This window comes from Oryctolagus cuniculus, chromosome 16, assembly GCF_964237555.1.
Source record: "Oryctolagus cuniculus chromosome 16, mOryCun1.1, whole genome shotgun sequence".
NCBI lineage: Eukaryota > Metazoa > Chordata > Mammalia > Lagomorpha > Leporidae > Oryctolagus > Oryctolagus cuniculus.
Window position 1 is genome coordinate 59,899,404 of NC_091447.1, and position 25,846 is coordinate 59,925,249.

General features: G+C 73.3%; 1 protein-coding gene, 1 long non-coding RNA gene and 1 other non-coding gene across 9 annotated transcripts; 1 reads left to right on the forward strand and 2 right to left on the reverse strand.

The window, feature by feature from the left end:
• Positions 1–573: 573 nt before the first annotated feature.
• DPP9 (dipeptidyl peptidase 9) lies at positions 574–20,603 on the reverse strand. 7 transcript variants are annotated; one of them, XM_070058675.1, is made up of 23 exons: positions 20,093–20,178; positions 19,489–19,540; positions 17,739–17,845; positions 17,347–17,385; positions 15,341–15,588; positions 13,115–13,227; positions 12,149–12,322; positions 11,764–11,941; positions 11,370–11,483; positions 10,000–10,128; positions 9,166–9,227; positions 8,130–8,230; positions 7,056–7,233; positions 6,807–6,969; positions 5,777–5,856; positions 4,870–5,022; positions 4,404–4,539; positions 4,015–4,160; positions 3,734–3,880; positions 3,071–3,223; positions 2,366–2,508; positions 2,157–2,268; positions 574–1,203 (listed from the first exon to the last, which is right to left on the reverse strand). In XM_070058675.1, exons 3-23 carry the CDS (start codon positions 17,807–17,809, stop codon positions 1,111–1,113), a joined length of 2,733 nt encoding a protein of 910 aa, XP_069914776.1. In that variant the 5' UTR covers positions 17,810–17,845; positions 19,489–19,540; positions 20,093–20,178; the 3' UTR covers positions 574–1,110. The 7 variants fall into 7 exon arrangements, with proteins under 7 accessions (XP_069914776.1, XP_069914778.1, XP_069914777.1 ...); XM_070058677.1 differs by lacking the exon at positions 17,347–17,385 and having other exon boundaries at positions 11,773–11,941; XM_070058676.1 differs by lacking the exon at positions 17,347–17,385.
• Positions 20,276–25,180, forward strand: LOC138845602 (uncharacterized). The gene is made up of 2 exons (XR_011382822.1): positions 20,276–20,613; positions 24,905–25,180. It is a non-coding gene; the product is annotated as an uncharacterized lncRNA (long non-coding RNA).
• On the reverse strand, positions 20,764–20,836 carry TRNAV-CAC (transfer RNA valine (anticodon CAC)). Its single transcript has one exon. It is a non-coding gene; the product is annotated as a tRNA-Val (tRNA).
• Positions 25,181–25,846: the final 666 nt, after the last annotated feature.

Below are 25,846 nucleotides of genomic sequence, written 5' to 3' on the forward strand. Positions count from 1 at the left end.
GGCGCGTGTGCAGCTGAGAGCCGTCCGCCGTGCGGCCCGCTGAGTGCAGGCGGGTGGGCGAGACCGGGACGGCGTGGCCGCGAGTGGCCTCTGCCGCCCAGGGCCCTGCGTCTCCAGCCCGCCCCTCCCCGAGGGCGGACAGGGGTCCCGGGCGGGGTCCGGATCGGCTAGCGGACTCGGGCCTGCGCGAACGGGACCTGTGGCCGCGCACGGCCCGGCTTCCGGCTCTACCGCGGCCACCTGGGCGCGGGTTCGAGTCTCGGCTGCTCTGCGTCCGACCCCGCTCCCTGCTGATGGCCTGGGAAAGCAGCGGTGCCGGCCCTGGTGCTGGGCCCCTGGGCCCGCGTGGGAGACACGGGGGGAAGCTCCCGGCTCCTGGTTTTGGCCTGGCCCAGCACCGGCCATTGCGGCCGTTTGGGGAGTGACCCAATGGATGTTAGATAAGTCTTTAGAAGACAAGCAGCCGGCAGAGCGCCCAGCGAGGCCCGAGTGGCCGCTGGGCCGTCCTCCTGGGCCCTGACCCAGCCCACTCCCACAGCCCGGACCGCGAAGGAGCCAAAGGCAGGCGCGCCGTCTCCGTCTGGAATCGTTTAATGAGTCCTACTTACACGCATAATTATAAAAGAATAAGAATCGACAAAAATATCTTTTTTTTCCATAATATGTAGAGGTTTGTTTCGGGGGATTTTTTTGTTGTTGTTTAGCTTTTTTTTTCTTTTCGCCGGAACTCTTGGCGGGGAGGGGAGGGAGGGAGATCAACCCTGAGGTGGGCGCGGCCTCAGCCCCCAGCCCCACCCCCGGGCAGGGCAGGGCGGGGCGGGCCGCAGCCGCCGAGCGCCCCCCCCCCCCCGCCCCGTGCCGCGGCCCCGACTCCAGGCTGAGCACCCCTCGCGTCCTGTTAAATACTTAAAACGCCCCCAACGAAGCACAAACGTGTGGGGGGCTGGGGGACGGGCAGTCGCATGCGGCGGGGCGGGGCGGGGCGCGGCTCCTCCGGCCCTCCCGCCGCGGAAGGCCGACGCGCGTGCGCGGGGCGCAGGCCGGCGCGGCCTGGTCCCCGGGGCGGGGGCGGCGGCCGCGTGTGCTGTGCGGGCCCGGGCGGCGGCGGGCTCAGAGGTACTCTTGTAGAAAGTGCAGCAGCGTCACCTCGTAGTGCTCGCCCGACTCGGGGCAGCGGATACTGTGCCTCTCGTTGGGGTAGATCTGCGGGGGAAGGGGCGCGCTGAGGCTCCGCCCTGCCCCCAGCCCACGCGTCCCTGGGCGGCGTTGGGTCAGGGGGTCCCGGAGCGCCAGGCTGCGCTCCTGCCCCAGGACGCTCGCTGCAGGCTCTGGGCAGTGCTGCCGCGCCCTCTGACCGCCCCGGGGCCGCGAAGCCGAGAGGGGCGGCCACCCACAGCCCTGGGACCTGGCCCAAGTGACACCCAGCGGGCCGGAGACAGGGGTGCAGGTCCTCAGGCTCCCTGGAGGCGGTGGGACCGGCATGAGGCTCTGCATCCCCGCCCGGCCCGGCCCAGGTCCAGAAAGCGGAGCTCCGGTGCCCCACTGGCTCCACTGGCTGAAGGCTTCCAGGGGCGCCCACCGGACAGAGCGGGGTGGGGGCAGCCACAGGACAGGGGGCGGGGGGCGCCCACAGGACAGAGCGGGGCGGGGGCAGCCACAGGACAGGGGGGCGGGGGGCTCCCACAGGACAGAGGAGGCAGGGTGGGGATCCAGAGGCGGCGCTGCCAGGACCAAAGCCCCTTCCTCCCAAGTCCGCACCTCGTGGGTCTCTCGCTGTGGACTCTGTCTTAGGACCCCGGGGGCTGTCCTACCAGACCCATCTCTCCCACCACCCTGAGGGCAAACGCCATGAGCCCCCACCTCTCCTGAGCCCCAGCCTTCGGGGTCCAGGCCTCACCCCTCACCCATTCTCACCTTCCAGCCAAAGCCCCGTCTCCAAGGCCCCCTTCCCCCCACCCCCGCTCAAGGCCCCGCCCCTCGCCCGAGCCCCCCACCCCCAGGGTCAAGGCCGGGCTGTCCCTCCACCCCGGCCGCCAGCCTCAGGAGCTGCCTCGGGCCGAGACCCCCGGCGCCCCCCAGCTCCTCTCGGTGCCCTCTCTGGTCCGAGGGAGCTGCCCAGGGACCAGCGGTACCGCCCAGGGGCCCGGAGCACGCACCTGCAGTTGGTAAGGTTTTCCGGCTCGGATCAGCTGGGACACGAGGAAGTTCGTGTGGAAAAAGTGCACGTTTTCGTCCAGGAAGCCGTGGAGGATGAGCAGGCGGTTGGGTCTGGAAGGCACACAGTGGGGTGAGGGGGGCGGGGCCGGGGCGGCGGGGGGCGGGGCCGGGGTGGAGGGGCGGGGCCGGGGCGGAGGGCGGGGCTTACTCATTGGGCAGCTTCTCCACGTGCAGGGCCACGGAGCCCGCCTCGTAGCCGTGCTGGTTCCTCTCCGGGACGTCCATGTAGCGCTCCGTGTAGCCCGTGTCGTAGGCCATCCACACGGTGACCGGGGCGCCCGCGATGGCCACCTGCAGGACACGGGGGGGGGGGGGGGGGACAGAGCGCGGCGTCGGGTCCCAGCCTCGCGGAAGACGCGACCTGTGGTCATGCAGGTGGGGAGGGGGCAGGGGCTCTGGGACGTGTGTCCCGTGGGCCGTGGCCACTCGAGGGGGACGGGGTGTCGTGGGGGGGGGCGGTGAGGTGCCTGCAGCGTGGGGGCCCGGCCCACCGCCTTCTGCTCCGCCTCCTCATGGCCGCGCCCCGCGTGCCCGGACAGCGCCAGCGGCCTGGGCCCCACCCGCCGCCGGTCACACCATGCCCCACCTCTGCCCATCCGAGGCCGGGGTCCCAGGCTCAGCCTCCCAGAGAGAGCTGCTGGTGGGGGTTTGTGCAGCCGGATGCCATCCTGGGGTCGGCGGCGGCGGGCAATGAGGAGGGGGGCTCGGCCCCGTGGGGAGGCTGCGGGGAGAAACAGCCACGTGGCAAGGCCCCTGCCCAGGCGCCTCCCCGGGGGGCGGGCAGCGGGCTCCGAGGGGCGGGGCGGGCGGCGGGCGGGGGCGGGGCCCGCGCGCAGGCCGGGGCGGGGCCCACCTTGAACACCTGCGGCTTGTGGATGAGCCCCATGAGCGAGAGGAAGCCTCCGTAGGACCAGCCGTGGATGGCGACGCGGCTGAGGTCGATGAAGCCGTACCTCTCGGCCACGAACTGCAGGCCCTCCACCTGGTCCTCGATCTCCACCTGGCCCTGCGGAGGGGCGGGCCTCAGTGCCTCCCTCCCCCACGATGGCCAGCGGCCACACCGGCGGCTGCCGCCCCCTGGTGGCCAGCCGAGGCCGCCGCCACCCTCCCCTGGGTCTGCTGTCCCCTAGGATGGGGGCGCTGGCCGAATGGGACGCTCCCCAGGCTGCAGGTCACCCGTGGGACCGTGTGTGCCCTGCACCGTGAGGCCTGGCCGTGCTGGGGCTGCTGTCCTCACCGTCACCGTCACCGTGGCAGCGCGAGCTGTGGCTTTCAGGAGGTGACCGAGTCACCACTCCGTCCCCGGCCGCCTTGGTGGGCACGAGGGAGCCCACCATTGTCATTGCCACATCACCACCATCACTGCTCTGCAGCCCCGGGGTCCCTGTGCGCCCCGACCCTAGGTGACCCCTGTGGACGTGGCCGCACGTCGGGGGTGCTGGCCCCTCCCGCCCTGTGCGGGGTGCTGGGGAGCCGGGAGCCCGGGCCCCAGAGCGCGTGGGCGGGGGAGCGTTACCATCTGGTTTTTGAGGGCCCCTTCGAAGCGCAGCCCCCGCTGGCAGGAGCCCCTGCCGTCGATCACCACCACGGCGTAGCCCAGCGAGGCCAGCGTGTTCAGCCGCAGGTACTTGATGCCCTTGAACGAGTTGTTCACGAGCTGCACCTGCGGGGGAGGCCAGTGAGGGCGGCCGGGGCGCCTGCTCCGAGGGTCCCAGCGGACGCGGGCAGCCAGGGCAGCCGGGGTGCGGGGGGCTGTGAGGGCCCCGGCTGTCAGGGCGGAGCGGGGCGGGCACCCACCTGCGGGCCCCCGTACACGAAGAGCACCGTGGGGTGCTTCTTGCCCGGCTGCACGGCGTGTGGCTTGTAGACCATGCCGTAGAGCCGCACGTCCGAGCGCGTGTGGAAGTGGAAGATTTCGGGGGGCACGTAGTCCGGGGGGCAGCCTGCGGAGACACAGCGGCTGGGTCGACGCAGCGCCCGGGAGCCGGCTGTGCCCCGCCTGGCCCTGCGGCGCCTCGGGAGGCCTGGTCTGCTGCCCGGCCGGCCGGAGCCCGCAGCCCTAAGGGGCCCACGGTGGGCTTGGCGTCGGCCCGGGCAGGCCCCGCCCCCGCCGGGAGCCGGCCCCGCCCCCGTCAGCCCCGCCCCGCCCCGCCCCCGCCGGAGCCAGCCCCGCCCCTGCCACGCACTGGCCGCCTCCATCATGCTGGCCCAGAAGCGGGGCTGCTTGTGCAGAGGGTCGTGGTCAGGGCCGCTGAGCTTGTACACGTGCACGCAGGGCGGCGTGCTCACGCTGCTGTAGTGGCTGACGAACATGTCGAAGTTCTGTGGGGGCGGAGCGGGCGCTGAGGGCGGGGCCGCCCCCCCACCGCCCTCCCCGCTGACGGGAACCTGCCCCGGCCGGCGGGGGCCTGCGTGGCGACCCAGCTGCCGGGACCTGGCCTGTCATTCTAAAGCGTTCCCAGAAGCCAAGCGCCACGGCCCGTGTCGCCCAAGACGGCTGCCCGGGCGACAGCGGCCCCGGTCCCGCCCGCCGGGGCCCCAAGACGGCTGCCCGGGCGACAGCGGCCCCGGTCCCGCCCGCCGGGGCCCCAAGACGGCTGCTCCCGGTCCCGCCCGCCGGGGCCCAGGGCTGGGGCGGCGGGCAGGGCGCACCTGGCTGACGGAGCAGCTGTGGGAGAAGCCGGGCGTGGTGAGGCGCACGATCTCGCCGGCCGACTCGTAGCTGACCACGTAGAGGTGGTGCTCCAGCGGCGTGTCCTTGGTGCCTTGGAAGTACACCAGCTTGGTCTCCTCGTTCACCCAGATCTGCAGGTGCACACGGCCCTGTGACCCAGCCCCGGCCACAGGCTGCGCTGGGGGGCCCAGGACCGCCAACGGGGCAGGGGCGCGTGCCCGGGACAAGGTGCCCAGGCCTGCCGGCCCCCGGAAGAGCTGAGCGTGCTGCTGGCCTCAGCCTTGCCACCTGCTGCCACCTTTGCCCCTTGACTTCAGGGGAGCCCTCGAAACGCCAGAGACCGGAACCCCGGCACGCGTGCGAGCCCGGCCCAGGGCCTCACGGGCGTCCTCACTTGGGTGCGTGGGCAGTGTCCCGGGACACCCACGACCACAGCACGCAGTGTGCCCACATTTCAGATGCGCCTGACCCGGGGCTGCGGGGTCGCAGGACACCCAGCGGAGCTGGGACAGGCGCTGCGTGGGGGGGCCGGCTGCCCCTCGCAGCCCCCTCGCCATGTTTAAGTGTCCGGTCCAGGAGGTGCGGGCTTTGGGGTCCGGCGGGGACCCCGTGTGCAGGACGCGGCGCTCTGTAGAGCTGGGCCTCGGAGGACACGGGGTCCCCGCCAAGGTCTCTGCTTCTGACACCCGGGGGGAGGGGCGGACACCTCGCCACCCCTCCATGGTGACCAGCGAACCAGCGCACTCTGCTGGGCACAGGAGGGACTGCACCCCGGGGGTGCTGGGCTCAGCACGGCGGCCTCTGGGTGCAGAGCGGAGTGGGGAGTGGGGCGGGGGCGGGGGCTGGGAGGGCAGAGAGGGAAGTCCCAGGCAGGGACGCTGCTACCTTGGAGCCATGCCTTGCCAACACCTCCCATTCACCGCTGGTCAGGGCCACTTCCTCCTTTATGGGGCATTTAAATTCATCTGGAAGGAAGGAACGGGCAGCGGTGAGGGGCGCGGGGCGCGGGGCGCGGCACCGACCCCAGCACGGACCCCAGCGCGCCCCCCCCAGGAGCCGCCGCGACCGGACCAGGGCGCGGTCGGGTGAGCGGGTGGGCGGGGCCTGCTGCCCTCTTACAGAATCTCCTCACTTTAGACCCGTTCCACGGCTGAGCGCCACACGTGTGCAGAGCACGCGTGACAGTGGGGCTGCCTCCCGGCCCCGAGCCCTGGGAGCCCAGCTGCGTCGGGAGTTTGGGTGGGGGCGGGGCGAGGCCGGCTCGCTCTCCTGCCGTAGCCCTGTCAGCGTCTGCCTGGGACAGGTGGGCTCCCTGCACACCGGGGGGAGGCCACAGCAGCTCCGACCCAGTGTCAGCCTGGACGTGGCCCACGAGGCCTCTGCCCAGCCGTGAGGCCTGGGCGAAGCCCCTGCTGGCTCAGCTCCTGCCTGGGGGTCCCGTGGCCCTCGGGGGTCAAGGCCAGGATTCTCGGGCCCGGGGACCCCGCCGACCACGCCTGCCCGGGCCGCCTCGGCGACTCCCCGTGCGCGCCATGCGCGCTGCCCGCTGCTCCCTCCCGGACCCCTCGGGGTCGCCCAGGCCTCCGCGCTCCTGAGCGGACAGCGCCCAGGCCCGCTCGCCGGCCCCGCCCCGCCCTGCGTGGGGCAGGCACGGGCAGCTGGGAGACGCGGGAGCCGGCAGAGGCCACGGGCGCCGACGCTGCGCACCGGGGCTGGGACGCAGCCCAGAGCCCAGGCGGGGCGTCCTGCCCGGCACTGGCCGCCGGTCACCAGGCTTCTGTCTCAGACCAGGCGGCCGGCAGCCTCCTGGGTGTCCACACTGCTTGTCACACAGGCCTCAGCCCCTGGGATGGCGCGTCGCTGGGGCCAGGCCGCGAGCAGAGGGCGCCCTGACCGCGCGGCCGGTGGCGCCCACCTTCGCGGGGGCTGAGGGGCTCTGCCCAGTCGTAGCCGCGGGGCCTCAGCAGGGCGGTGACCCTGTACAGGTGGCAGAAGCCCGTCTTGCACTCGTTGGCGCGCAGGAAGCAGAACTCCTCCTGGCCCTCGAGCTGGGGGAAGGGGTAGAATATGTCGTGCACCTGTGGGGCAGGGGAGGGCGTCAGCAGGTGCACGGCCGGCCCGGGGCGCGCACAGCCGCGCGGCGCGCACAGCCCGGCCCCCTTACGTTGATCCAGACGTTGGTGACCTCCTCGTACACCACGTACGGCTGCACGTGCCGCGGCACGGCCCTGGCGAAGGCCGCCCGCTGCTCCTCGCTCTCCGGGGTCGGGATGAACAGGGCCGGGGGCAGCAGGACGAGCTGGAGCCGCTGCTGCGGCCGGTCCAGGAGCATGGCCCAGGCGCTGCGGGGAGAGGCGGGGCTGAGCGGCCTGCGCAGGCGGGCTGGCGCCGCAGCGTCCCTGCTCCCTGTGCTTGGCCGTGGGAGCCGGCCGCCTGGGGGCGCTCCAGGACCCGCGTGTTCTGGAGGCGCCCGAGGGACTTGGGCCCAGGGCAGCCACGCGCGGGCCTGCGCACGCCCCGCCCCCGCCTGACGAGATCCTGTGCTTAGTGGAGATTTCCTGGGAAGCAGAGCGCGCCCGGATCCTGGTCTCCTGGACCACTGCGAACGTCCACCCGGGGGAGGCTGGGCCAGGGCCTTGAGCCGGTCCCCCCGTCGCCCGAGTCATCCCGCTGCCTCTCAGGTCCGCGTGAGCAGGGAGCCGGAGCCGGAGCCGGGGGGTGAACCGAGGCACTGGGAGGTGGGCCCGGGCGTCGGGACACGCGCCTGCCCCCCTATGGACAGTGTTTTAACAAACACGATGGCCGACGTGACAAGGTGACCTCACGACGGTGTACACGGATCTGCACCCCCGGGTTCTGAATCTGGACCCGTCCTCTCAGGTGACGCCGGGCCGTGGGCGGCGCCGTGGGGGTGTGTGTGGGGGCCGATCCCTGCAGTGCGCAGCAGCTGAGCAGTGGGGGCGTGGGGGCCAGGAGGGAGGGGCCTCAGCAGGTGGAGGCCGGGAGGCCGGGAGGGGCCCTTAGCAGGTGGGGAGCGTGGAGGGCAGGAGGGGGCCCTTAGTAAGTCGAGATCATGGGGGCAGGAGGGAGGGGGGCCCTTAGCAGGTGGAGGGTGGGAGGCGGCCCTGTTGGCAGGTGGGGGGTGTGGAGGGCGGGAGGCGGTTCTGTTGGCAGGTGGGGGCGTGGAGGCTGGGAAGGCCCCGCCCCACCCCGCCCCGCCCCGCCGCAGCCCACTCACTAGTTGCCGTCGCGGGTCCAGCCGGCCCTGGCGATGTACTCCACTCTGGGGAAGAGGGCGCTGAACGGCTGCACCAGCTCCTTCTCCTGGGCCGACAGGATCTGAGGAGGAAGGGTGTGGGTCCCCCGCGGCCCCCAGGCCGCCCGCCTCCCTTCCTGTTCACACGGGACCTCCACACAGGTGTCGCTGCTGAAGGGGCCTTCGCGGGGTGGGGGCGCTGCTCCCAGACCAGGGGGGTCCACACAGGGGCGTTGTCCCGCCCAGAGGCAGGGGAAGAGGCCAAGGGGAGGCCCGAGCCCCTTGCTCGGCACCACGGTCACCCCTGGCGGCAGCCGGCCCGGGCACCTGCAGGCTCCATCACATGGCCTTGGCCGCCGCCCGGGGTGACGGTGGGAGAAACAGGCGGGCTGGGCTTCACACAGCACCAGAGCGGGCCGAGCCCGCGCCTGCACCCTGCCTCCCGCAGCGGGCTGTCCACCCCAGGTGCCGGGTGGAGGACGGCCGTCTGTGGGACACGGGCACCTGCCCAGCCCGCCTGCCCCAGGGGCTCCCGTGCTCCCTCGCGTCCCCACGGGCACCTGCGGCCTGGGCTGCTTTGGCGCAAGCCCCGACGGGCACTCAGCGCCGGCTCCTGGCAGACGCCCCAGGCAGGGCCCGGCGTCGGGGAGGGCTGATTGGGGGGGGGGACGTGGCCACAGCCACTCGCTAGCGACTGCGTCACTCTGGGCTGTGGACACCTCTGCCGCCGGACACCACCTCCAGGCCGAGAGATGCTCCTGGGCAGTGCGGGCCCTGCCCCCGAGGCCGTGGGGTGACAGGACCAGGAGCCTGCCTGCCCCGTGACGGTGCAGCAGGGACCCGGGAGGAACCGCACAAAGCTGGGCCAGGGCGGGGCCTGCAGTGGACTGGGCTGAGCCCTTAGCCTCCGGGCGCCTGGGCACACCCGAGGGCAGCCCCTCGCCTGGGGAGGATCTCCCCGGTGGCCCACCCAGTCCCCCCGCTCTGCCGGAAGCTTCCGGATGTGCCAGGCCCTCACCTTGCCCTGGCTGTCGGTCTGGAACTCGGCCAGTTTCAGGGCGATCTTGGGGTTCTTGCTGCCTGCAGAGACAAGAGCGCATTGGACGGCCAGCAGGGGGCGCCCACGGCGTGCCAGAGGCCGCGGCACAGCCAGCACCACAGCCTGCCTAGCCTCGGGGAGGGTGGGCCCGATGGGGGTGCGATGCCTGCGCCCATCATTCAGTCCACGCTGCAGGCCAGCCCCTGTCCTGGGGGTGGGGGCGGGGGCCCAGACTCCAGGAAGGAGCGCCCCCGGCCCTGGGAAGGGGCAGGGCTGTTAGCAGGGACCACACTCACGCCGCCGGGTCGAGGCCGGGCCCGCGCCTGCGCCGCCTGTGTCTGGGAGGCTGAGGCAGAGCCGGCGGCTGCTGCCCGCGGTGCTGACCCCGGCCGCTGTGCGCCAGCTCTGCGCGCACTGGGCTGGCTCCGGAAAAACAGGCACTGCCAGACACCAAGCCCCTCCCGGGGAGCCGGACAGAGAACGGGCCGCTCAGCCTCGCAGGTACGGCACCGCCTGAGGCGCCTGCACGGGAGCCCCGCTCCAGCCTCCTGCCCCTGCCCGCCCTGGGGGCAGCGGTGGCGGCTCAGGCGCCTGGGCCCCCGCACCCACGTGGGAGACCCGGATGAGCTCCTGGCTCCGGGCTTCGGCCTCAGCTGTCGTGGGCATTTGGGGGTGGACAAGTGGACGGGGAGTTGCTGGCGCTCCCTCTCTCTCTGCCTCTCTCCAGCTCACCCCCGCGCGCCTGCAGCCCAGACGCGAGCCAGGCCTCAGGGCGCAGGGCCGCCCGCCCGCCTGCCCGCGCGGGGGGCGCACCTGTCCGGGGGTAGCGGTAGGAGTCCGTCTTCCTCTCCTCCAGCGCGGGGGACGGCACGTGGACGACCTCCACCTCCGACTCGTCCACCTCCTCGTACAGCAGCCGCAGCGTCCTGACGCCCTCTGGGCCTGGGGACCAGCAGGGAGGTGGGCCGGAACCCGGCTCCCGCCCCGCGCCCCTCCGCCAGAGCTGGGCCCTGCCCCTCGCCGCACCCTGAGCCAGGCAGGGCCCGTCCGGGCCTCCGCTCCCTGACCTGAATAATGGGTACCCGAACCGCGCTGCCCCCAGTAGGAGACGGCCCAGAGGTGGCGCGGAGTGGGGGGAGCCGCGTGCCACCCTACAGGTCCCACGCAGAACCTGCCCCAGGGCCTCGGAACGTGACCACACAGGAGGCGGGTTCAGTAAGAGCCCTGCGCCTCCCCACCTCCGGCTCCCGGCAAACCCGTCTCCGCGGTTCACTGGCCGGGGTGTGGCGCTCTGGGCCCCGCAGGAAACACGGGAAGTGGTCAGAGGCCACGGCAGCGCCTCGTGGCCACAGCTCAGGGGGGGCTGGCCGCCTCAGGGGCGGAGCCGCCGAGCTGGGCTCCCGCCCCGTGGCCTGCGCGTCGCCCGAGGACTCGCTGCAAACTGGCCAGCGTGGCTCGGACCGGGCCAGGCTGCTCTGGGCTGGGCCCTGGGGGCGGCCAGCGCCCCTCAGACCCCTCGGGGGCTGAGCTGCTCCAGGGAGGGCGTCGGGGGCGGGGCCAGCGCCCCTCAGACCGCTCGGGGGCCGGGCTGCTCGGGGAGGGCGTCGGGGGCGGGGCCAGCGCCCCTCAGACCGCTCGGGGGCCGGGCTGCTCCGGGGAGGGCGTCGGGGGCGGGGCCAGCGCCCCTCAGACCCCTCGGGGGCCGGGCTGCTCCGGGACAGCGTGGGGGGCGGGGCCAGCGCCCCTGACTCCTCGGGGGCCGGGCTGCTCCAGGGAGGGCGTCGGGGGCGGGGCCAGCGCCCCTGACTCCTCGGGGGCGGGCTGCTCTGGGGAGGGCGTCGGGGGCGGGGCCAGTGCCCCTCGGACCCCTCAGGGGGCCGGGCTGCTCGGGGAGGGCGTCGGGGGCGGGGCCAGTGCCCCTCGGACCCCTCGGGGGCCACTGGCTTTGCGCCCGCAGTCGGAACGCGGCTAAGGAGCCCCGCGGCCACGACGGCGAGCCTGGCTCCGGGCCCCTGCCGACTGCACCCTGCGAGGCAGCAGTGACGGCTCGAGAACTTGGGCCCCTGGACCCGCGTGGGAGCCTGGAGCCCCTTTCCCGGCCCCGCCTGGGCCCCTGCCCCGCGGGTGCGAGCGCACGCCCACTCTGGATGATCGAGATGAGCACGCAGGACGCGGGCGTCTACCTTCCTCGGAGGCCGTAGGGCACCACCAGTACCCCGTGAAGCGGTCGAACTCCTCCTGGATGACGAAGGTGGCCACGCCCGCGGATTTGGGGTCGTCGAGGACGCTGGACAGGCCTGGCGGGAGGAGGCGAGAGCTGGCGGCCGGGCAGACCCGGGGGCCGGCTCCGGGCTGCTTCTCGCTCTGCCATTTTGGACAGCGGGGCCCTGCGGGCGTGCAGCAGCGTCCTGCCCCTCCCCCCCCCATGGCAGCAGCACCTGCCCCGGTGTGCCGGCTGGACCCGGCCCAGGACACAGCCTACGGGAGGGGGTGGGGCGTGGGCCGGGCAGACGGGAGATCCAGGGGAGGCCGCGAGCGGAGGCCCAGGGCGAGCCCGGGGGTCGGGGGATCCCGCACCTGGCTCACCCCGGTGGCAGAAGGTGAGCCGCCGCTCCTCGCCCGTCTCGATGTTGGCCACCCACAGGTCGCTGTTGTTGATGAAGGAGAAGAAGGCGGGGTCGGCCGGGCAGATCTTGGGGTCCATCCGCGGCCCCGAGCACTGGGTCTTAATCTCCAGCGGCTTCATGGGGGACACCTGAGGGGGAGAGGCCGGCTCGGGCGGGGCGGGCGGCTGGGGGCGGTCCCGCCGGGTCCCTCCCGCGCCCCGCCCCCACGTCCCACCCACACCCCGCCCCCGGCTCCCACCCCCGCCCAGCCTCCGCGCCCGGGTCCCTCCCGCGCCCCGCCCCCGGCCCGCCCCCAGGCCCCGCCCCACCCGCGCCCCGCCCCCGGCCCCGCCCACCATGAAGCCGTTCTTGCCGCCGTCGCGGCAGTGGAACAGGCTGTTGCTGGCCTGGAACAGGAAGAGGCCGCTCTCGCTGTGGAAGTCGTAGGAGGTGATGCCGAACACGCCCAGGCGCTTCCGCTCCCGCAGGAGCTCCTCCTCCCGCGAGTAGACCCCGTGGTGCGGCGTGGCCTGCAGGCACGGGCGGGGCTCAGCGCCAGCCCTCGGCCGGACCGCACAGGCACAGGCACAGGGGGCAGGGGCGGCCCCGCCCACCTCACCAGGGCACTGTCACTCCCGGAGCCCCGCCCACACCTGGCTCCCAGGGCTTGTACTTGACCCCAACACACCCGTCTCCCAGCACTGGAGCGTTCTGCCAAGGACAGGGCAGGCGCGGACCCAGAACCCGGGTCCCCCACGCCTGACCCTGGGCGTGGCCGCCCTGAGCCCTGGTGCACTCGGCACAGCGCTGCCGGCCGAGCCGTGGAGGACAGCCAGCCGCGCCGGGGCGAGCCGGGGGCGTCGGGGCTGAGGGGCCCGGCAGGGGAGAGGCTCACCCTGGCCGCCCGGGTTCGGGGTCCTCACGGTGGGCAGAGGACCGAGGGGCAGGCGGCCGGCCAAGCAGATGCCACCTGCGGCGCACGCGGGCCTGCAGCCAGGTCCCAGCCACCCACGTGGAGACCCACATGGAGCTCTGGGCTCCTGGCTCGGCCTCACCCCGGACCTGCCGCCGCGACCCAGCAGCCGCCTCTGGCTCTGATCTCTAAGAAGGGCCGGGGACACCCCCCCACCCCAAGCGCAGAAGGTCCCGCGCCCCGGGGCCCGTCAATCATTAGCCCGCCTCGGGAACGGCTAAGTGCAGATGCTGCCGATAAGGCCCTTATCGCAAACTTCGCTCCCAGGGCCGGCAGGGCAAGGGGGCACAGGCGCGGGGGCGCGGGCGCGGGCGCGGGGGCGGCCTTTGCCCCGCCTGGCCCGGCTCACCTGGAAGTGATCCAGCATCTGCTTCCAGGACAGCAGCAGCAGGGCCTCCTTCCGCACCTTCCTGGGGATCTCCGAGTAGAGCAGGGAGTTCTCCCGGCTGCCGTAGGGCATCCCTGCGGGCGGGCACGGACGCTGCGGCGGCTCCTCAACCGGGGCGGGCGGGGGGGGGGGGGGCGCTGCGGGGGCTCCTCCTCAACCCGGGGCGGGCGGGGGCTCCTCCCCAACCCAGGGCGGGCAGGGGCGCTGCGGGGGCTCCTCCCCAACCCGGGGCGGGCGGGGGCGCTGCGGGGGCTCCTCCCCAACCCGGGGCGGGCGGGGGCGCTGCGGCCGCGCCTCAGCCAGCTCCCTCGGCTTCTGGGTCACTCCATGGGCTGCTGGCCACCCCCAAAGAGCCAGGGATCGCGGCCCGAGCCCACCGGCAAGAGGGTCTTGTGCCCCCGGGCCACCCAAGTGCCTGCAGACACGCCGCGCCACGCCACGCCACGTGAGGCCCAGCCCTCCCAGCGCCTTTGCGGGGACTTCGGCCACAGCCAAGGCTGAAATGAGCGCAGGGCTGCCACTGGGGAGCTGAGACCCAGCCTCCCTCGCTCAGCCCTGCGCACATCAGGACCGGTGCCTCGCCGGGGCGGGGCCATCTCAGGCCCCCAGCCCCTCACGGCAACCACAGACGCCCCCTGGGGGAACGGGCCCACCCCTCCCTATGGCCTGGCTCCAGAGCTGCCGCACGCCCTGCCTGTCCCTAGGCCACGGGCAACACCGCCTGTGGCCTGCAGATGCCGGCGTCCGGCTCTTGCTATGGGGAACCGAGAGGACGATGCACAGGTGCACACGGCGGGCTGCCGGTCAGCGCGTGCCTCCCGGCTGTGTCGCAGGCCAGGTGGGCGTCAGCTCTGTCGCCCTGGGCCGTCGGTGCGCCCCGGTTCCCCTCTGCCGCGAGGGCGTCTGGACACCCAAGCAGACCGGGCCGGCAGCGCTTGGCCTGGGCACGGAGAGCCGCAGCCGCTCGGTGTGCAGACAGGCGGCGCCCATGCTCGTGCCCCCGCCCGCCCCTCCCGGGTATCTGGGGGGGGACAAGCCTGCTTTGCGGAGCGAGGGCGGCGACAGAGGAGTGTGTCCGAGGGGCACAGCAGGGCGGGCTGCACACGGCACAGGCCCTGCCACCTGCCGAGGTCCCGCACCCTCTCGCCTCACAGACCCAGGCCCGCCCCTTCCCCCTTCCCAGGGTCGGGGGCCACAGGGACGAGAACCGCGTGAGCGATTCCTTCCACGGGACTCGCCTGGAACAGGCCAGCGCCCAGGGGCAGCGGCAGGTGGAGGAGGGGTGGCCCGGTGCCGGGGAGGGGGCGGGCAGACGCGCCTGGGGTGCTGGTCTGGATGCGGCTTCCTGAGGCCCCGCAGGGTTCCCAGAGGCACCCACATCTTTGCTCCGAGGGGACCCCTGTGTTCCAAACGAGCTCAGGGGGTCTCGGTCCCTCCCAGCTGCGGCGGGAGCCAGACAGGGGCTCCCGCGGGCAGGGGTCCACACGCAGGGGCCGGGCGCCAGCGCTCTGCAGCCGAGATTGGCTTGGGGTCCTGGGCTGGGGAGAGGGGCCTGCATGATGGGGGCGGGCGCTGTCCTCACGGCGCTCCCAGGAGGGGGACCGCAGCGCAGCCATGGCCGGGCAACGGGCAGCCCCTACCCCGCCCTGGGCACCGGGCAACGTCGGTGATGGTCACCACTCGGGGAGCCCCCGGCCCCGGGGGAGCAGCTCCAAGCACCCTGCACACAACGGGCCGGCCTGGCCGACCCCCACAGGGCGCCTCCTCCCCAGCTCTGCGAGTCCTGGGGCCGGGTCCTGGCTGGGGGGACCCATGGGGCCCGATCCACACCCTGAGGCTCCACACTCTGGCACGGGTGCTCAGGAGGGCTTCCCGGAGGAGGAGGCGCCTGGCAGCGGCCTGTGCACCCAGGTACCTGCTGCGCCACGGCTCCCTCCGTGGCCTCGGAATCCCCCCCCCCCCACTGCTCCCTGGCCGGCTCCTCGGGCCCACCCAGCCAGGGCCACGTGGCCAGGAGATGCGTTGCAGAGTCCTCGGGCTCAGAGCCACGTGAGAGGCCCCGCCCCGCGCTGGGTGGGCCCAGGCCCACCCTCGCCCCGCCCCGCCCCGCCCCACACTGTGCTGGGTGGGCCCGCCCCGCCCCGCCCCGCCCCGCCCCGCCCCGCCCCGCCCCGCCGCCCAGCTCACCCAGGTAGTAGAGGCGGTGGGAGTGCGGGCCGGCCTCGTCCGGCTTCTGCACGAACTGGAAGTCGTGCGGCGCCTTGCTGGCCACAAGCCCCGAGTGCTTGCGGCTGCCGTGGATGATACTGCGCAGCCCCTCCCACGAGTGCTTGGGCACCTGGAAGCGCGCGGCCTCCGTGTCGCCAGCGACCGCCCGCTCGGCCGCCGGGTCCCCCGCCGACATCCTCTCAGCACCCTCGGAACGCAGCGAGAAGCTGGGGGGGGACAGGGAGACGTCAGAGGGACGCCCTCCCCCAGCCCCGACCCCGCCGCCGTGTCCCCGGGGAGCACCGGTGCCGCCCTGTCTGGCGGGAAGTGGACGGTCCTGTGCCGCCCCAGCAGGGCTGACCCCACGAGGCCACACCCTGGCTGCCCTCTGCCCCCAGGAAACGAACCACACTGCCTGTGGCCCTCACCACCGCGCCTCCTGCCCGCGGTGCCAGACCAGACTCCCCCACCTGCCCCCGGGCCTTTGCACGGCTCCGTGTCCACTCGCTGCGTGACCGATTTCTAGCCTGACCTCGGATCAGATATGGGCACTTCCTCACTCAGACCCTCCTGGCAGTCACCGTGACGTCCACGTGCCACCTGGCCGGCCCCTCCCCACAGACCTGGTCCCCAGGGCCGTCTCGGTGACATCTGTCCTGCCCACGGCTGCCCCCACCCCCGGGGAACACAGCGTCCTGGCTAAGCCCGCGGGGACCTGAGGGTCGGGAGCGGAACGCCAACCTCGCCCTGGGGCCCGGCCAGGAGACGCCACGGCCTCGTCAGACGCTCGGAGCCAACGGGACTGTCCGAGGCCCACGGAGCGGCGTGGCCCTGCACACCCTCTCCTCCCGGCTCCCTCCCCCCATGCCATCGGCGCCACCAGCACACTTCTCGACCGGACTGGCCTCGCGGAGCAAATATTTGCTCTAAGGAAATCTAAACACGACGGCCCAGTGACCCAGTTCTGGGCTCGCTGGCGGGGGGCGGGCATGGGCTGTGCTCCCCACAGGGCAGCGCGGGGCGGCCCCTGGGCGCTGCCTCCCATGGCCAACCAGGGGCCTCACAGTGTGGCCGGTAGAGGAGCAAGGAACCCGGCCCACGGGGGAGGGAGACAGGACGTCACCAAGCGCCCGTGCACCACGGCCCCACGGACGTCGCCCCACAGGAAACCCGAGGCTGGGAGGGCGGGGGGCTCGCGTCCAATCAGCACCCAGGGGAGGCCGGGACCGGCGCGGTCACACAGCCGGCAGGGGCAGGGCCGGCAGAACGTCTGAACCCCCACGGCCCGAAGCGCGGCTGGCAGCAGACCCAGGAAGCCCGATCGAGGCTGAGCCGCAGCGCGCAGGGCACAGGGCCCTCCGGGGGCTCCCAGAGCGGCCCCCACTGGCGAGAGCCCGGCGGGCGCCCGGAATCGCGCAGCCTTGCCTCTGACTGCTGCAGCGAGCCCAGGAAGCAGACACGCGGTCCAGCAGCTGAGACACGAGCCGAGACATCCCGGCTCCCTCCCAGGCGCTGGAGCCGCTCCCGGGTCCGGGTCCGGGTCGGGTCCGAGCCGGGCGAGCGCAGGAAGGGGCCCTGCAGGGGAGCAGGTGGGCGCTGCGGCCCCACAGAGCGCGCGCGGCTCTGGCTGCCTCTCCCTGCCTCTCCCGGCCGGCGCCCGCGGAGGGAGCTGACCCAGCCGGCACAGGAGAGCACTCGAGCCACTCAGCCAGATCCACCTACACTTCCCCCTCCGCTGGGCGGGGCCGCGCCCGCGGGATGTCCCCCCCTCCGCGTCCCGGGCAGCCTCCAGGGACCCCCAGGGTGGCGATGGGGTGACCTGGGGGTCCCCACAGCCCAGGCAGACCGGCGGCCCTCAGCAGGTGCTGCGTAAGGCAGGGGGCGACCCCCAGGGTCCTCCCGGGCTGCCAGGCGGCCGGAGCAGCCCACGCCACCCTGACACCCCTCAGCTGTGCCACAGCGCCCCGGACCCTTCTCCAACTCACCTGCCGCCCCCACCGGGCTCGCGCTCACAGCAAAGGAGCCTGGGGGTGCCAGAACACCGGTGCCCAGGTGGGTTTACGTCGGGGTGCCGGGCCCCGAGGCGCGGGGTACACGAGAGACCTGAACACGACCCCCACGCATGCTGTAAGCTGGGGAGGTGGGCTCCGGGGTCACCCCTGGCTCTGCGGGACCCCACCAGGCAGGGGACCAGCCCGCCCCCCACGGCCTCTGAGCCACCCAGGGAGCTGTGGCTCTCAGTGGAACCGGGGGTGCGCCTGAGATGCTGCCCCCCCCCGCCGCTGCGCCCACAGAGGGTGGCGCGGCCCCGCCCAATCATGGCACAGCCCCGCCCCCGTCCGCGGCCCCGCCTCCAGCCCCGCCCCGCCCCCCGCACCTCCGCCAGCCGCCGGCGCTGCCCTTGTCCAGGCTCCCCTTGTCCAGGCGCAGTTTCTTCACCTTCCGCATGAACCGCTCGGCGGGCCTCGGGGGGCGGGGCGGCGCCTGCGGGAGCAGAGCGGGTGCAGGTGCGGGGCGCCGCCGGGCCCTCCCCACTTCTCAGAGCAGCGCCGGGCCTCGGGGGTCCCCTGGGGTCTGGGGGGGCTCAGGGACGCCTCCCACTGTGCTGCTGCGCTGCGGGCCTCCTCCCGCTCCCCAGGCTCCACGGCCTTTGCCCGGTCCGTCCCCTGCCGGCGCCCTTCCCTGCGCCCGTCTGTGGGGCTCCTCCCCCTCACCCCCAGCGGGGTCCCCAGAGAGGGCCCTCCGGACACCCAAATCCACAGCTGCCGCCTACACCCACCCCCGACACATGGGCGAGCTCCAGCCGCGGGCCACGCCCTGGAACGGGGACCCCCCACTCGGGATGTGGCCACGCCCTGGAATGGGACCCCCACTCGGGGACGTGGCCATGCCCTGGAACGGGGACCCCCACTCGGGATGTGGCCACACCCTGGAATGGGGACTCCCACTTGGGTAAGTGGTCACGCCCTGGAATGGGGACCCCCACTCGGGATGTGGCCACACCCTGGAACAGGGCCCCCACTCGGGATGTGGCCACACCCTGGAACGGGGACCCCCAGTCAGGATGTGGCCACACCCTGGAATGGGGACTCCCACTTGGGTAAGTGGCCACGCCCTGGAACAGGGACCCCCACTCGGGTTGTGGCCACGCCCTGGAACAGGGCCCCCACTCAGGATGTGGCCACGCCCTGGAATGGGGACCCCCACTCGGGATGTGGCCACACCCTGGAACGGGGACCCCCACTCGGGATGTGGCCACGCCCTGGAACAGGGACCCCCACTCGGGTTGTGGCCACGCCCTGGAACAGGGCCCCCACTCGGGATGTGGCCACACCCTGGAACAGGGCCCCCACTCGGGATGTGGCCACACCCTGGAACAGGGCCCCCACTCGGGATGTGGCCACACCCTGGAACAGGGCCCCCACTCGGGGACGTGGCCACGCCCTGGAACGGGGACCCCCCACTCGGGGACGTGGACAACCCTGGAACGGGGACCCCCACTCGGGGACACGCGGGCCACATCTGGGTACGTCATCATTTTGGGATGAGGGTCGGAGGACAGGGGCACGGAGTGGGCGAGGTCGGGGCGGGAGGTGGGGCTCGGGCGGACACATCTGGCCCCGGCCTGGCCCTGCAAGGCCCACGCAGCCCCTCCCAGCCCCCCCCACCGCAGCCTGCTCCCGCTGGGGGCCACGCCCAGCACCAGGCCCCAGGCTGACCCCTCCGCTCCCGATGCCCCAGCACACTCGGGCCGGCCCTTGGAGGGGTCACTGCAGGAGGGGCGAGCCACACGGCCCCGGAGGAAGCGCCAGGGGTGACCGCGTGGACTCCGGGGTCAGCGCGGGGCCGGGCCGCGGGGAGCGGGAACGCTGAGGGGCGCAGGGGTCTGGGCGAACTGACCCCAACCCGCTGCGGGGCTGCGATCCCACCGCGGCTCTGCCGGACACCCCTCCCCGCGGCTCTCAGGCCCCTCCCGGGCGGGGGACACAGGGCAGGAAGCGCCCGCAGCCCGCACCCGGAACAGGGTCCGAGGGCAGTGACCCCGGGGCCACGCAGAGCCACTTCCTGCCCATCTCGGCGCCGCGAGCCGGGCGCTGAGCCCCCGCGGCCGCCCCAGCACCACTGACCTTCTAAAGGCTGCGCGGGGCCCCCATTCCGGCTGCAGGCGGGGACACGAACCTTGACGGAGCAAACGCGTCATTAGCTCGCGGGGCAGCGGGGCAAACGGCCAGCCAGACTCGGCTCTCCCGCCGCTGGGCAGCGGCCAGGCCCTGGCCACCGGCTGCACACAGCGTCCCGCGGGGGACCCGGGCAGCCCACACCTCCCGGGGGGCCCCTGCGCACGAAGCCCGGGGCGGGCCTGGGGCTTGGCGGGGGCAGTGGGCATCCGCACGCGCCTGGAGCGGAGGCCGTGTCCAGGGCGCAGAGGCGCGGCCCCTGCCCTCCTGGGGGGGGTCTCCTAGGGGACACGCGAAGATCGGGGCCCCCAGAGCCCGCGTGGGAGACGGGAGGGTGCCGGGGGCTGCAGCAGGGGGTGGGAGTCGGGGGTCCACGGCGCGGGGGGCCGGGAGCGGGCCGGGAGACGGCCCGGGGCGCACGGAGGGCCCGATGACCGCCGGGCGGCGGGGCCCGGGTGCGGGAGGTCCCGGGCGGAGGCCAGCGGGAGGGGCCGGCCCATGGCGGGTCCAGCGCCCCGGGCGAGGCGGGACCGGGCGCGCGGGCGCTGCTCACCGGGGCGCGGGGCGGCGGCCGCGCTGCGCAGGGCGTCCTGGGGCCGGCGGCGCTTCACGCTCGCGGCTCCATGCCCTGGACTGCGGCCCCGGAAGTGGCGGGCGCGGGGGACAGCGGCGGCGGCGGACACAGGGGACCCGCCGGCTCAGGCCCCTTTGACCCGGAAGTCGAGCGGCCCAGGCGGCCGTGTGGGATTGGACAGGGTCAGGTCGGTACCAAGGAGCCCGGCGAGCTGGGGGGAGCGCGCCGCGTGGAAAGGCCCGCGGGCGACGTCTTCCGGAGGGAGGAAGGGCTCGAGGAAGGAACGCGCACCCCTCCGCGACTTGGTATCGCCCAGCGGAAACGGCGGCACCTCCATTAAAGGAACTAGGAGAAAAGCGCCGGCGCGGTGGCGTTGGTGGTATAGTGGTTAGCATAGCTGCCTTCCAAGCAGTTGACCCGGGTTCGATTCCCGGCCAACGCAAGCGTGTTTTCTGTTTTTGGAGAAATCGCCGTAATCAGAATTTTCCATTCGGCATTTTGTAAGTGGTTTGAAAATTTCAGTTTAAAAAAAGTTGGGAAGTGTCTGGTCGAGCAGCCGCGGGACACGAAGCCCGCGGGCAGGAGGAGCCGCCACGCCGATCAGCGGGCATTCGGAGGGTGCGGGCCGGGGCCCAAAACACGAGGCGGGGTGTTTCCGCCCGGGATCGAACCGGGGACCTTTCGCGTGTGAGGCGAACGTGATAACCGCTACACTACGGAAACCCGCGGGGTCCCCTCACTCAGAGGTCTGAAGAGCAGTGCGGGCGCCTCCCGCTGCCGGCGAAGAGGGCGCGGGTGGAGATGCGGGGGGGTACCGGGTGTGTGTTGTGGGGCGCGTGCGGGGTGCGGGAGCGAGGAGCAGGGTGTGTGGGGTGGGGCGCGGGGTGGGGGTACGGGGTGGGGGTGCGGGGTGTGTGGGGTGGGGTGCGGGGCGCGGGGTGAGGGTTGGGGGGTGCGGGTAGGAGTACAGGACGCGGGGTGTGTGGTGTGGGGCGCGGGGTGGGGGTGCGCGGTGGGGGGTGCGGGGTGTGTGGGGTGGGGCGCGGGGTGAGGGTTGGGGAGTGCGGGGAGGGGTACGGGACGCGGGGTGTGTGGGTGGGGCGCGGGGTGGGGGGCGCGGGTGGGGTGTCGGGCGCAGGGCGCGGGCGCAGGGCGCGGGCGCGGGGTGGGGGTGCCAGGTGTGGGGTAAGGCATGCGGGGTGCGGGTAGGGGGACGCGGGTAGGGGTACAGGACGCGGGGTGTGTGGTGTGGGGCGCGGGGTGGGGGTGCGGGCGCGGGGTGTGTGGGGTGGGGCGCGGGGTGGGGGTGCGGGCGCGGGGTGTGTGGTGTGGGGCGCGGGGTGGGGGTGCGGTGCGGTTTGCCAGGTGCGAGGTAAGGCGAGGGGTGCGGGGTGCGAGTGCGGGGCGCGTGGCGCAGGGTGCGCGGGACGCGGGGCGCGGGGTGCGGGTAGGGGGGTGCGGGGTGCGAGTGCGGGGCGCGTGGCGCAGGGTGCGGGTAGGGGGGTGCGGGGTAAGGCATGCGGGGCGCGGGTGGGGTGCCAGGCGCAAGGCGCAGGGTGTGTGGGGTGGGGGTGCAGGGCGCGGGGTGGGGGCGCGGGCGCGGGGTGCGTGGAGGGGTGCGGGTTGGGGGGTGCGGGGAGGGGTACAGGACGCGGGGTGTGTGGGGTGGGGGCGCGGAGTGCGCGGGGTGGGGGCGCGGGAGCAGGCGCGGGGCGCAGACCGAAGGCACGGTGGCACGCAGCACTATCACACAGCGACAATGATTTCCTCGGAACTTTGACTTTTATTTCGATTCTTCTCGTTCGGCTTCACGGGCGCTGCCCGGGGCGGAAAGGCCGGGCCCCGCAGGAACACAGACGTCTGCCCCGCGTCGGGCGCCCGCGGGATTCTAGGGCGGCGCGGGCGACCCCGGGCGAGCTTCCAGCCAGGAGGGGCTGGCGCGGCCGCCACCCGCGAGACGAGGCCGCCCCCGGGGCTGTGCACCTGCCAGCCACGCAGGACCCGGATGGAGCTCCCGGCTCCTGGCTAGGCCGCCCCTGGGGCTGTGCACCTGCCAGCCACGCGGGACCCGGATGGAGCTCCCGGTTGCGGCCCCGGCTAGGGCTCAGGCCGTCTCTGGGGCTGTGCACCTGCCAGCTACGCGGGGACCGGATGCAGCTCCCGGCTCCTGGCTAGGCCGCCCCTGGGGCTGTGCACCTGCCACCCACGCGGGACCCGGATGGAGCTCCCGGCTCCTGGCTAGGCCGCCCCTGGGGCTGTGAACCTGCCAGCCACGCAGGACCCGGATGGAGCTCCCGGCTCCTGGCTAGGCCGCCCCTGGGGCTGTGCACATGCCACCCACGCGGGACCCGGATGGAGCTCCCGGCTCCTGGCTAGGCCGCCCCTGGGACTGTGCACCTGCCAGCCACGCGGGGACCACATGCAGCTCCCGGCTCCTGGCTAGGCCGCCCCTGGGGCTGTGCACCTGCCACCCACGCGGGGACCCGCGGGACCCGGATGGAGCTCCCGGCTCCTGGCTAGGCCACCCCTGGGGCTGTGCACCTGCCACCCACGCGGGACCCGGATGCAGCTCCCGGTTGCGGCCCCGGCTAGGGCTCAGGCCGTCTCTGGGGCTGTGCACCTGCCAGCAACGTGGGGACCACATGCAGCTCCCGGCTCCTGGCTAGGCCGCCCCTGGGGCTATGCACCTGCCACCCGCGTGGGGACCCCCATTTTCTTTTGCCTCAGCGTGCAAGAAGTCACGTAGCAACGACTCATGAACACCACATTCGCCCTCTATTGCTGCCCTAATAATTACCCACAGGCTCAGTGGCCAAGAAAACAATGAAATTTTATCAAGTTATGCTTCCGGAGTTCAGAAATGCAAAGATTGGCCCTCGGGGCCACCATGGAGGAGTGGGCGGGGCTGGCTGGGCCCGCCCCGTCCGGCCTCCCGCGAGTGGGCGGGGCCGGCCGGCTGGGCCCGCCCCGTCTGGCTCCCCTGCGCCCGGCTTCCCTTGGCCTGCGGCCCTCGCCCTGGGGCGTCCAGGCGGCAGCTGCGCCTCCTGCCCCCCCCCCCCCGCTGGAAAATTTCGAAAGCCGCGTCCGTCCTGCTCCCCGCGCGTCGGTGTCCGGGGGAATATTCTGAATTACTGATTTTTGTCTGCTTGAGAGGTAGAATGACAGAGATGGACAGAGAGATTTTCCACCTGCTGGGCCACGCCCCAAATGCCAGCACAGCCAGGGCCGGGCCGGTCCCCAGGAGCGCCATCCCCGCGTGGGCGCAGGGCCCCAGGGACTCGAGCCACCCGCCGCCTCGCGGGGCGCGTGCATGCGCAGGGGGCTGGCGCGGGGACTTGAACCTCCGACGGGCGGAGCGGGTGTCTCACCTCCAGGAGGAGGCCCGCGCCTGCTGCTGCGGCCTGAACCCAGCGTTGCCCGTTTGTTTCTCTTTGCGAAACACTTGGCCTGCGCCGGGGGTCTCATCCCGCGCCCCTGGCTCCGGCCGGGGCAGGTGCAACGTCCGCCCCGCCCCTCGGCTGCCCCTTGTCCGTCACGGGGGAGCTGACTGGGACACTGCGTTACACAGGCGCAGGCCCTGCGGCTCCCCAGTCTGATGGCACCGAGCAGTGAGACCCGGGGGGGGGGGAGGATTTGTCCTCCTGGAGGAGCAGGGGGAGGAGGGGAGGGGGAAAAGGCGGGAAGTGGCCCCGTCCCCTTCTAAGCCCTGGAGCAGACGGCGCGCCCGGCACCTGCTCTCTGTCACAGACCCGGGCCCCCACCTGTCCCACCTGCCGTCACGGACCCGGGCCCCCCTTCCCACCCGCCGTCACGGACCCCGGACCCCCACCTGTCCCGCCCACCATCACGGACCCGGCCCCCACCTGTCCCGCTGCATCACGGACCCGGCCCCCACCTGTCCCGCCGCCCTCACGGACCCGGGCCCCCCCTTCCCACCCGCCGTCACGGACCCCGGACCCCCACCTGTCCCGCCCGCCGTCACGGACCCGGCCCCCACCTGTCCCGCTGCATCACGGACCCGGCCCCCACCTGTCCCGCTGCATCATGGACCCGGCCCCCACCTGTCCCGCCGCCGTCACGGACCCCGGCCCCCACCTGTCCCGCCCGCCGTCACGGACCCGGCCCCCACCTGTCCCGCCGCCGTCACGGACCCCGGCCCCCACCTGTCCCGCCGCCGTCACGGACCCGGGCCCCCACCTGTCCCGCCGCCGTCACGGACCCCGGCCCCCACCTGTCCCGCCGCCGTCACGGACCCGGGCCCCCACCTGTCCCGCCGCCGTCACGGACCCGGCCCCCACCTGTCCCGCCGCCGTCACGGACCCGGGCCCCCACCTGTCCCGCCGCCGTCACGGACCCGGCCCCCACCTGTCCCGCCCGCCGTCACGGACCCCGGGGCCCCCCCTTCCCGCCGGCCTCCTCCCCTGGGGTACTTTGTCCCCTGTGCTGCCGTCACAGCCAGCAGGCAGGTTTATTGAAGAGCAGCGCGGAGTAACACAGCCGGCTTCCTGGCTGGGGGGGGGGCTCTGCTTCTGACCCCCGGGAGCCCCACCAAGGCCTCACAACTCATTTGTCTGCCAAAGACGAGGTCGTCCATCCACTGGTTCACTCCCCAGATGGCCGCAGAGGCCGGAGCTGGGCCCCTCAGAAGCCAGGAGCTCCATCCGGGTCTCCCATGGGTGCAGGGGCCCAGCACGTGGGCCGGCCTCCAGCGCTTTCCCAGGCGCGTCAGTGTGGGGTGCTGGCACTGCAGGCACAGTGCTCGCCCCTGAAACAGTCTTAAATGTTTTCCAGGAGAGCCAGCCTGTGGTGTAGTCAGGTTAAGCCTCCGCCTGTGGCACCGGTTCGAGTCCCGGCCACTCCACTTCCGGTCCAGCTCTCTGCTGTGGCCTGGGAGAGCAGTGGACGATGGCCCAAGTCCTCGGGCCCCTGCACCCGCGTGGGAGACCCGGATGGAGCCCCTGGTGGCCATCTGGGGAGTGAACCAGCAGATGGAAGACCTCTCTCTCCGTCTCTCCCTCTCTCCGTCTGTAACTCTGCCTCTCAAATAAATCTTTTTTTTTTTTTTTTAACAATGTTTGCTTGGATCCTTCAGACGCTTTCAGGGAGCCGCCCCCAGTGTGTGGGGCCCCATCTCTGTGGAGTCTGTGGGACACTGGGCGCCGGGCAGCCGTGGCCACAGCGAGGTCCCTACAATGCTCCGTCTTCCCACTAGGGGTCAGCAGGTGCACAGGTGCCAGGCCCCCGCGCCCTCCTCCCAGCCACACTGGGGCCCTCAGCACCTCCAGGGCAGGACCGGAGCCACCGACAGGGGTCCCGGGAGGAAGAAGGGGACGGGAAGGGAAGAGGTGAGGGAGGCGGCCATTCAGGGCTTCCAGCCTGGGCAGTGCTTCCTGCCGCGGGACCCAAGCCCTCACTGGTTCCTCTCTGGTCTCGCATCAGCAGGGAGCCGCAGCAGAAGCCGGGGAGCGGGCACTGAGCCCAGGCCCTCGGGTGTAGACGGCCGGCGTCCCGGGCGGCAGCTTAACCACATCGCAAAAATGCTTTTCCCCGATCCCGTTGAATGTGCTGAAATAGCACGCGTGGAATAGCGGGAACGCGTCCCGTTCTCCACTCACGGGGGCCGCAGCCCTGCGCACGGTGCTGCCAACGGCCTCAGGCCAGGGGGCTCCCGCGTGAGACAGGGCCCTGTGAGCTGCGGCGCTGGCCGGGAGTCCCACAGGCTCTGCGCAGCAG